The sequence below is a fragment of the Pseudorasbora parva genome, chromosome 22 (genome assembly GCF_024679245.1).
Source record: "Pseudorasbora parva isolate DD20220531a chromosome 22, ASM2467924v1, whole genome shotgun sequence".
Classification (NCBI taxonomy): domain Eukaryota; kingdom Metazoa; phylum Chordata; class Actinopteri; order Cypriniformes; family Gobionidae; genus Pseudorasbora; species Pseudorasbora parva.
Window position 1 is genome coordinate 37,117,489 of NC_090193.1, and position 11,750 is coordinate 37,129,238.

The following is an 11,750-nucleotide window of genomic DNA, read 5'->3' on the forward strand; positions in this document are numbered from 1 at the left end:
ATCTGGATAAGAGTAAGACTGAATCAGATGATATACAGCAGCTTTTATCTACACCACAGCCCATAATGAAGAGACATCACCAATATGCATCTAGCCTGCAGACAATACAGGCTCCATTTCGACAGGCAGGTAAATATAATGTTGCAGTAAAACATCTCAGTGTTTGCTGTGTTTGCTTTCTTATCAGGAATGGAGCCACCTTTATGTCTGTCTCATTGTCTGTGTGGATTCACCGGGTCCATGATCCCTTATTTTCTTCATTCTGGGCATTAAATGTCTCTCTTTGCACGTCTCGCTGAGGTTATTTAGCCTTGTATGGTCTGTTCAAATAAGTCTTCTTGACTCTACGGACTCTGGACTGTCATGTCAAGTTAGCAGTCTGTCTGGCTTCAGGTATCTAATGTTTATTTGCTGTCATGTCTGCCTCAAAGACACATTTTTAATACTTTTCAAATTTTAATATTTCAGATGCAGAAGCTTTGTAAAGGTTTGTTTAAACTATAACTCTAAAACAAACTCTAAATAATAATCAGTTTTTGGACTGTTTTAATAAAAAGGAAAAGGGGGATTTCAGTTCTATTTAGGGAAAAACAGAATTTGTTGGGGCTAATAAACTAAACTCTAGAGCTTCATGGAAATGCATTTTTGTTAATCGCGCATTAGTGGATGTCTGCTGTTTATTGAAAAAAACAAAAATAATTTCAATATTTTAATGCATTTATTTAGCATATTGTATTATCTACTATACTAAAATATAATGTATGTCAATGATACTGTATATGTACTATATATTCTCATATATGATAATACACATAATATATAAACATAGCCTATTGTTATATATTTGCAGCTCAAGAAACATTTTAATATAATCAATATTTAATGTAATCAAATAGTTATGTACCTTTTTAGGATTCTTTGATAAATATAGACAGTTTAAAAGAACATCATTTATCTGAATTAAAAAAATTTTTTTTAAGAAAATAATACTTTTATTTTCCAAGGATGCATTATTTTGATCAAAAGTGACAGTATAGACATTTACAATGTCACAAAAGCTATATATATATATATATATATATATATATATATATATATATATATATATATATATATATATATATATATATATATATGAAGCTATTGTAATATTATAAATATCCTACTGTATATATAAGAATTTATCATACTTTTTTTTGCAATGCGTACAAAATAATATATGCAATAAATCATCACACATAGGAGTTATTTATTGTTATTATTATTATTATTTTTTTGCCATTTGAAAATCTTATTTGCTGCGTCTGGAGGACAATTCCACATTAAAATGCAAACATGATGGGATATTTTATTAGTATTTTCATGAGGGCCAAATGTTTCATTTTAAGAGAATGTCCTTGAAATATCGTGAAACTGGCATTTTGAGTTCTCCTCACTAATGATCAATATACTGAAATCAGCAGGGTGGTCTAGGGTTAGGGTTAAGGAAAGTTAATGTAAAAAAAAAAAAAAAAACATTGTGTCCCATAAAAAGAGCACATAGTGAAAACATTTGTCTTTGTGTGATTTCTTTTCTTTTTTTTCAATTCAAATGTCATATCCGTTTACATATTCAACATTTAGAGATATCATATACTTAACAGAAAGGGTAACAATAATGCAGAGACATTTTCATGTATAACAACAGTGCGCACTGTGTCTTTAAATCCTGTCTGAAGGGGCGGGGCTTGCGTGTTCTCTGACTGCACTAAGCATTTAAAGCAACGCGCACACTGAGGACCCGTTTAACGAACCTCTCGACCGCTGTAATGAGTGTCCTCGCGCATCTATAGCGAAGCAGGAACGCTTTCAAACGGACCGAACGGGATCATTACGGCATAATGAGCTTTTAACACCGGACCCCTAGAATCTATCAGGAGATTAAGGTGAATTTTTATGTGTTTGTCACATTGTCTCTGTTTGTGGTCTGTCTGTCTTGCTATGTGTGTGCGTGCGTGCTGATGACGACAGTGACGTGTGTAGCGATATTATCAGATTCTGTGACAGGACATCCGATAAGGTGTGTGTGTGTGTGTGTGTGTGTGTGTGTGTGTGTGTGTGTGTGTGTGTGTGTGTGTGTGTGTGTGTGTGTGTGTGTGTGTTCAATTAGGATGGAAGCCCACAAATAGTTCCAAAACACAATTTAATGCATCAATTTGCTATTTTTGAATGATATTTAGGCTGTTGTTAGAAAAACAACAACACTACTGGTGATTATCAGCTGACAAAATAGGCATGACAGTATCATAATATGTGACGTTGACATATATGTTGCTTCATCTCGTGGAACATCAGACTTTTTTTCTAAAAGAAATGTATGAGGTGTGTTTCGTCAGGTGTGATAGAGTTTAAGTGACTCATCCCGCCAGTTCGCGGAAGCGGACAGGTAGATCGAGTATGGTTGCCTGGAAACCGCGGCGGGGTGTGAACGCGCGCACGACTGTCTCTTTTTCTTACAATGTCTTATAAGTGGCTCGTCCGGACGCAGATAGCCTATTTCGTAATTTGTGGCCATGTACATTGACTTAACACTTTATTAATGGACGTCTCTTTGAAATATTTTCTGTCATTGTTAGTGGACCGAGTGGGTGTTTGTATTCTGAAAACGCACACATTACAGTAGTTATGCATTAGAGCCACTTTTGAAGTGCCGTGTTTTCATAAGCAGTATTTCAGGTATTTCCATCAGATCCATTGTGTAGTCTGTCAAGAACAAGACCACATTTCACTGCAAAATATGAAATTATAAATTGCACGACGGGAATGAAGCCTGTTTTGAGAACTAACACTTTTAGTAAGGTCTCATTAGTAAATGTTATAGTGACTAACAATGTGCAAAGTATTTAATCATTACTGTAAGTTAATAAAAAAATACAGCCGTTCATTTATATTCTTGTAAGAACAGATACAAGTTTTGATTTTAATGTTGTTGCAAATCTTGGAATTAACAAACAATTGCAAAGCGATTATTCATTGTTAGTTCATGTTAACAAATGGTGTGTTTTATTTTCATTCTGACATGATTTTCACAATAATCAAGTCATTCAAATGCAAAAACATCTTATTCTCTTTAATGTATACTGCAATAAAAAAATGCAATAAATATTTATTTCATCATTGCAGCAGTAAATGATGTATCTAGCCCAAATGCTGATTTAATAAAAAAAATCATTAAAAATGTGCTACATTTTATTTTAAATATCTAAGTAGCACTAAAATAAGCGGTTGTCTGTTTTTATGAGTGTAATGCTATTGCAGTTTTTTTAGCAAATGTCTCCATAATCTAAGATTTAAATGCAACAGAGGGAATAATTAGTAAATGAGTGTCTTTAAGTGGTCTGAAGGAAGTTTCAGTGGGCTTACACCACAGTGAACACATTTGGCACGCTTTGTTTACTTGCAACACATTGGCATTGTCTTCCCAGAAGCATTGAGAAATGTCTGTGCCGGACACTAGGAAGTCTGTCCGTCTTGCACCTGTTGTGAGAGGAAGCGCTTGTCCCGTGGGTTTCTTTATCAAGGATCAGGTTGCATTGTGTGCTCATAGTGACCGTATCCAAGGTCCAAAACTTTCAGGATGCATAACTGCTTGCCATTTATGCAGCGGATCAGGGACGGTCAACAGAAATGCACGTCCCTGTTAAACCAACTGACCCCGTTTGTGAAATCACGACATTGCTTTGCTTTCTTTGACTATTCATAGCTGTTACTCTATGCATCATGTGCAAATCTGTATTGTTATTCTTGAAATGTGTAATCTTGATTAAATCGCAAGATTCTGTTAATGCACCTGTTGCACGTCACATTAATTTCTGCACAAATGCATTGCACCATTGCCTTGTAAAACAGCCCTACAATAAATTGTTCTATAAAAATGCTAATTGCTCTGTAATAGGGTACATGAGTTGTTTTATCTCTGGAAGGCTGTCGTAATGTTGGTGATTTGATAGCTTGTGAGTGAGCGTGATATGTGTTTGTAAGCTAAAACCAGGATGAACCTTGCCTCCAGGTCCATCACTCTTCACGTTCTCAAGGGTGTAAAGCTGGTTTCTCAAAGAGTGAAAAATGTTTTATTGGATTCTACTCTAGAAGCAACTGCTTTAGACCATCTCTAGTGTTACACTAAATAGTGACAGTAGATGCAATGTCCTCTAAACATAAGATGTGTTCCCAAGGCAGGAAATATGAGACTTATTTGCATATATAATTTGATATTAGACTTCCTCTGTGAGGAATGTCATTGTGCTTGCAGAAAAAAAAAAATTCATCTAACACAGCAAAGTGATAAATTGTCCACTGGCAGTGCATCATGCACAAGTCTTACAGTGAAATTTGTGCTTTTTGTGTGTGTGACATCTAAGAGAGCATTCACTGTGCCACTATCCCCAAGGCTTTTGGGGCATACATGCCGTTTAGTGCTCATACCACAGGCTGTGAAGCTCAGCAGAATGTTGCTCAATGTTCTTTTCTGAAAGAGCGCGACTGGAGTCCCGTGCACATGGCTGACTGCATTGCAAAGAGAGGAGGAGGTGCATTGAATGGTGTGCCGATAGCCCTGGGCTCCATCAACAACTAGACAAAATGTGTCAGTTCTTCCACAACAAAAATAAAAACATTACAATGATCCTGAGGTGATCTCAGTTAGGTTAAAATATTCAGTAATACTTTAGTTTAGGGTCCAGTTCTCACGATTAACTAGTTACTTATTAGCGTGCATATTACTGGGATATTGGCTGTTTATTAGTACTTATAAAGCACATATTAATGCCTTATTCTGCATGATCATATTCTATATCCCTTAATCCTTCCAATACCTAAACTTAACAACTACCTTACTAACTATTAATAAGCATTAATTAGGAGTTTGAGACAAAAGTCGTGCTTCACTTCTTCTTTCATAGCTTGGGTGACTGAATGGGAGATCTTGGATGTATGTTCTTTTTAAAGTATCTTTTTGAAACTAAATCAGTAGAGCAAGGCACTAGCAACATTAAGGTCATGGGTTCGATTCCCAGGGAAATCAAGAACTTGTGCAAAATGTCTACCTTTTTTCAAGTGTCTGTCAAATGCATTATTGTAAATGTAAATCTTGGATGATTCTCTTATGAGATGAAAATAGACGGAATAGCTGATATACAGTAAGAGTAGATAGTTATATAATTAATGTGGATTAGTTTGATTTAGAAATGTTTGAGTAAATATTGAGATCTTTTGATTTGCAGACCACCAGAGTTTAAACCATCGTGTCTCCTCAAGAGTTTCAGAAGAAATCTCAACGTGTGACATTTTCTCCTCCAGAAAGTCTCGATTTTATCTCCATTAAAGCTCATTGCTGTGTAGGAGAAACAATCGAGAATTTAGAAATATCTCATTTGAGTTTTGTCCTATTTGAATCTTGAGCTCAGTGTAAGATCTCTTGTGAAACTCTAGATAAGATGCATTAAAATGTTGGCCCTTTTCTCTGCAAGAAAGAAAATCAGACATTTAATGTTCTTCCTGTGTTGGAGAAACACTTGAGGTATTCCAGAGATTCATGCTCTTGTCCTCTCATGGCTGTGTTTCAGGTACAGGCCAGCAGCTGCCAGCTTGGCAGGAGGAACATTTCCTGGCCTGAATGCGAACCGACTGCAGCTGGAGCATGTCCACTGCAGGCTTGACTGCCCAGGAGATCTGTTTACCCGCGCAAAGCCTTTTCCTGCGGGGCAGCCATTGGCATAGCATGGCCGGAGCTAAGCACTCTTGGAAATACCATGATCTACACAAGTGAGTGCAAATTTTTCACATGTTTTCAGATTTGAAAATGGATTAGTTTTATGAGACCCTGGACATGCACTGCATGACTGAACAGAAAAACAGGAAACGGTCTGGTTTACACGATGGTAATGAACCTTGGATTTGTGCATCTATCTGATTAGCTTCCCTGTTCTCAATTTGCAGCTTATGCTTCACCATTGATTCTTCTAGGGATTATAACCATCAATCCCAGCAACAGGTGCTTCAGTCATTTTCAGGAGCGGACAGTAAGTAACATAAGTCTCATCATTATTAAACATTACTCTCCCTCAAACCTGTATGGTGTATTTCATCCAACTTTTTTTTAATACATGAAATGACAATTGATAATAACCAATTATGTCAAGCTCCAAGAAGAACTAAAGCACCAAAAACACTTTAAAAGTAGACTATATTGCACTATAATCTAAGGAGCCATATTTGATATAAGAATGAATGAACAACAAATTAATTTAATAAGTCTGTTACTTGCATAAAGCTATTATATGATCTTCAAAAAGGTATGGCACTTTTATGCTTCTTTGTCAAATTTTGTCTTTTTTGGAGATGGACATAAGTGGGGGCTTCAAAATTATCCTTTAGCTTATGGGTTTGCAACGACTTGAAGCAAATAATGGTTGTATTTGAATTTTTTTGGTGATCTATTAATTAAACTTGTGGACTAGAGTATGCTAGCAACACCAAGTTCATGGGTTTGAGTCCCAGGGAAATTCTGCCAAATATAAAATAATTTAAAAATGTAATATGGTTGGAGAAAATCATAAACTTTATGGGGAGTGTAGTTCTTGTTCCACTTGCAGCTACATTTTTAACACTGTTAACATCTTGCAGTTTTCATAAAAGAACAACTTAATTTCAAATGGCTATATTCTCATTCTCTGCCATCTTCCCTTTCAAACAGAACAGCGTACTCATCTTCAATCACCAAAAAGCCCAGGAGGCCAGCCCTTGCCCCCCAAGAAGCCCAAACCTTCCCAGCTCACCTTGCACACAGACTCTTCTAGCCCTGCCAAAGACGACCAAGTGGTTCCCTGCTTTCAACGTCTAACCGTATCTGACCGCGTCAGTCCTCCCCAGACGCCCAGCCGGGTCACTAAACCCCTTCCCCCAATTCCCGGTTCAGCTGAGCTTTCCCCAGATCAGGCTGTGGACAGTGAAGTAGAGTTCTTCAACGGAGATGACAATCGCTGCCTGGTTTCCGAACCTTCCAAACACACTCCTTTCCGCTACGGGATGCCCAGTAGGAGGAGTTTCAGGGGCTGTGGACAGATAAACTATGCCTACTTTGAAGGTCCAGCATCCCAGCAGAAGCAGCAGCCACAGCCACAGAAGCTGAGGCAGGAGCGGGAAACCCAGCAGAGGGAACAGGAGCTCCGCGACCACCACCAACAACAGCAGCAGAACTGTCTCAGACAGCAGGAACGTACGCAAAGGAAGCTGCGGCGCTCGCATTCTGGCCCTGCTGGATGCTTCAATAAACCCACATCCTTCCGATTGTCCAGTCACCACTGGAATACACAAGGCCTGGATAAACCGGAAGTTCCTCCGAGAGTTCCGATCCCCCCACGACCAATCAAAACGGAAGACTACCGCCGCTGGTCAGCCGAAGTCTCATCGGGAGCCAACAGCGACGATGACCGACCTCCGAAAGTACCTCCTAGAGAACCTTTATCCGCCAGTAGTTCCCGCACCCCGAGCCCAAAGAGCCTCCCAATGTACCTCAACGGGATCATGCCCCCTACGCAGAGCTTCGCCCCAGATCCCAAATACGTCAGTCGCGGTCTGCAACGCCAGAATAGCGAAGGTTCCCCATGCATTCTGCCCGTCATGGAGAACGGAAGGAAAGCCAGCAACACGCACTACTTCCTTTTGCCACAACGCCCGTCATACCTGGACAAACATGAGAAGTATTTAACGGACAGCACGGCGAGTCGAGGCTCGGATGCCTCCGATTCGAGTTCGGACTGGGACTGTCAAAGCAAAAGGAAAACGACGCACCAAATAGACTTGGTATGAAATGAGCGAGCTCTCACTTGACTTTTTCGCTGCTTTGTTGCAGTTTTGCTGTAGTGCTCGTAAATTCGAGCGAGTTACGTATGAATTGCAGTTACTGGGATTTCTCTTGTTTTGCTCTCAACCTGGAAACCGTTCTAACAGTTCTCTTAGAGCGAGCTCGGAAATTATGTTTTTTTATTTTTATTTCATTGTCATGTGAAATGTAAGTGTTGAAATGATAACATGGTGCAGTTGTTTGGTACTAGCCGGTCTGGTACCTCCATACTTCAGTGTTGTAAATTTTCGTAGTCTCATTTTATATTGCATTAATGATTATCTTTATGTCTTGGAACATTGAGCACGATCTGATCGTAGGGACATAGGGTCAGTAACGCTTCTGTACGTTTGTGTAAGGTGTATGAAGTATAAAAACGGCCCGCCTTTTTGCGGCCGACATTTTAAATGAAGGTTATTCCATCTTTTTGCATTGCATACTGCATGACACATGCACACTATTTTCGCAGTTCTTCTGTTGGACTATTGCTCTTAGCCTTTGTCAGGACACTCTTTTGTGTGCTGTTTTTATGTGGCCTGTCTGTGCAACTTGTAGTCTTTCTTGAGTGTGTGTTACATAGGTGCAGGCTAAGTATTGCTTTTCTGTTGTGAGTTGAGTGTGTGAGTGATACGAGAGCTGAATGTGTTACATTTGCCCAATTTTGGCACTGCTTTTTATAAGCTGCTTAAAACGGCAGCTGAAATGTTGCCCTCTGAATGAACGGAGTATTTCCGATCCCTGGCTTCTCGCTAAGGCATAGTGTGTTCTTTTGTTGCACAAAAAGCAATACTTGTAAAACCTGTGAATGTGTTTATCTTCTCTTTTAAAGTGCTGTCTCCACGTGAAGCTGTGAGCCATTGTCTGGAATAGGATTTTCTCAAGTACTACCTCCCATTATAGTTTTAGTTCTTAAATACCCAACTACGGATTACGAACACAAACTCTCTTGACGCACGCAAGTCTACGAGGAAACAATTGCCCCGGATCTGCGCTGCTTCATGTTTTACCCATTCGAAACAGTCAGTCATTAACACTTCCTCAATGAAAACGCATCTTCGACCAATTTTTAAGAGCTATGTGGAGTTAAAGTCCATACGTGTTGCGTTTGGCCGAGCTCACACATACTGATCTTCCTGTTACTGTACGTGCATTCCTGTTAGACGTGATTACAATGGGTGTGGGCACCAGAGACTTTGGCTGCTGGCAGCTGGTGAATGAGATGTTTTATTATTCTATATTGTTTCCAGAACCATCCTGATAACTCAGTAAATGTAGCAAGTGCCATGCAATTTGGAAAAAAAAAAAACGAGGAAAGGAAGACTATAAAAACATTGTGTGTGGAAGCTCTGAGGTCAAGTACAGCTTTCCACCTCGCAAAGGGATTTGAACTCATTTGATGCTTTTGTTTTTTACACTTTATTTTACCAGTTTGTGTATCAAAAAATGTTTACATTGTTTTATTTTCCTTTCCAGTCTTACCTTAAAATGAAGGCAAGTTCAAGAAGAAATAGACATCTCTGCTGTGTTGTGTGTGTATGTGTGTGTGTATATATATATATATATATAAATATATATAAAGCAAAGTGCACTGATAAAACAGTATGTTGTGATGTGTAAAAGTATTTAACATTGTCCTCTTACCCAAACTGAATAGTTCTTAGTGTATTGTATCCTTTAAAGTAATAGAAATAAATACTTATTTATGAATCAAGTTGGTCTTTATCTGATATTCTGTTGTATTTCTTTCTCTGAATTATGTCGTATCTTTGAGGAACACAGAGATATAGCCGTTTTGCCTGTTTTATCACATCCACGCCCCTGCGCTCTGCCTCATTACTACTGGCCTGGCTCCAGACAGGAGGAAGGTGAACTGCACTTTTGCACTTTAAAAATGATCTCGGATCAGTTCGGTTTGGTTTGAAGGGATGCGTGTGTTGGAGCTGCTTTACAGGGCACTATCTAGCAAACGTGGGAATTACTCACGTAGACTGGTATTTTCTGCCTTGCTGATTGGAGAAAATGCTGTTTCGCTGGTCTTTTTTTGGCGTAAAAGCCTTGGATGAAATGATAAGCAGCTGCATTTCAATGCATGTCCAATACCAACCCATTTAACAAATGGACAAATTTGGCTTGGATAACAGGAAATGAAGTCATGCTTTTCTCCTTCTGCTGCATTTACCCTTTTTTATTTCAATGTTCAAGTTTTAGAAATTGTATCGTGCTCTTGTCATTTTTAGTATTTTATTAGTTATAATTGTAGTATCTTTAGTAGTTTTAATGAACTTATTTCAGTTAGTTTTCAAGGTAAAATATCTTATTTCTAACCAAATGTTGTTTCTTTTACACTTTTGAGGACTTCTGAGGAATATTGGACAGTGTGAAATCTTTCTTGGCTTTACAAAATTATATAACTAACAATGAATAGGATGTGTTTTTTCTAATTTACACTTTGTCTTGTGACATTTATGAAATATGCCCTAAAAAAAGTGATGACACAGAATAGCCACTTCAGTGATGTTGATTCACCTTACATGTGAAATGGAAATGACTGCAAACCAGTAATTCAACTCTTAAAGAAAGATAAGCTTCCTGATTAATCACAGCCTGATCAAAAGCAGACAAGAGGGAGGAACTGAAGATGGTTGAACCACATACATTAAGGTCCAAAAAAAAAAAAGCAACCAACTAGTTTGGATGGCCTGGTGGCTCAAATCCATTATCTGTCAACCCTATAAAACATTCACTTACTCACACACACTTACACACAGAAACATGCATGGTTACATGGCTATCTAAAGGAGGACATACCATAGACTTCTATTGTTTTATATAAAGATAATTATAATTATTAAAGACTAACCCAAGCCCACACCCTTAACCTGTCCCTAAAAGAAAATGGTTTACATTTTTAGAATTTAGAAACACATTTACTTGTCATATAAACCGATGCATTTCCTTTCTAGGTAAAACAAAATGTGAAACTTCCTTCCTGCGGTTAAAAAATGTAATTGATGATCAGTTACACCCATTTTTAACAGAGCACACCTTACAAATCTATAGCCAGTGACCCGGACGCTCAAACTCTTGAGATTATAGTTTATATAAGTTGTGCTTGTTATTGAAATAATTGATTGGGGTAATCATCACAAAGTTAATGTTTGGTTTTGCAAGAATGATTAACTTCCTGGTCAGTGCTGAGAAAAACAAATGGACTAAATGTGAATTCTTTTAATTTCACTCTAAAAGACACAGGGTTAAAAACAACCCAATTTGGGTTGTTTTCAACCCAAGGGCTGGGTAAATATAGGACAGAACACATGTTGGGTTAATTTTAACCAGCAAATTAGGTTGTTTATTTAACCCAGCATAGTTTATTTAATTTGACTATAATACTAACTTCTTCTTTTTTTAATTCATTTATGAATTAATGTGTATGGGTTAACATGAATCCTCTAAACTGGGTTTGGGTTACACAAAAACTACCCAAACACTGGGTTATTACATCTGACCCAGGATATGAGTTAAACAAAAACTACCCAAACACTGGGTTATTACATCTGACCCAGGATCTGGCTAACACTAAAACTACCCAAACACTGGGTTATTACGCCTGACCCAGGATCTGGGTAACACTAAAACTACCCAAACACTGGCTTATTACATCTGACTCAGGATATGAGTTAAACAAAAACTACCCAAACACTGGGTTATTACATCTGACCCAGGATATGAGTTAAACAAAAACTACCCAAACACTGGGTTATTACATCTGACCCAGGATATGAGTTAAACAAAAACTACCCAAACACTGGGTTATTACATCTGACCCAGGATATGAGTTAAACAAAAACTACCCAAACACTGGGTT

At 38.1% G+C, this 11,750-nt stretch overlaps 1 protein-coding gene across 2 annotated transcripts; it reads left to right on the forward strand.

Annotated features, from left to right (window-relative positions):
* The first annotated feature begins 1,768 nt into the window (after positions 1-1,768).
* errfi1a (ERBB receptor feedback inhibitor 1a) lies at positions 1,769-9,593 on the forward strand. Of its 2 annotated transcripts, none has more exons than XM_067430938.1 (4): positions 1,769-1,925; positions 5,604-5,802; positions 5,977-6,059; positions 6,734-9,593. In XM_067430938.1, the coding sequence occupies exons 2-4, from the start codon at positions 5,654-5,656 to the stop codon at positions 7,846-7,848; spliced, it is 1,347 nt and encodes a 448-aa protein (XP_067287039.1). In that variant the 5' UTR covers positions 1,769-1,925; positions 5,604-5,653; the 3' UTR covers positions 7,849-9,593. The 2 variants fall into 2 exon arrangements, with proteins under 2 accessions (XP_067287039.1, XP_067287040.1); XM_067430939.1 differs by having other exon boundaries at positions 6,004-6,059.
* Positions 9,594-11,750: the final 2,157 nt, after the last annotated feature.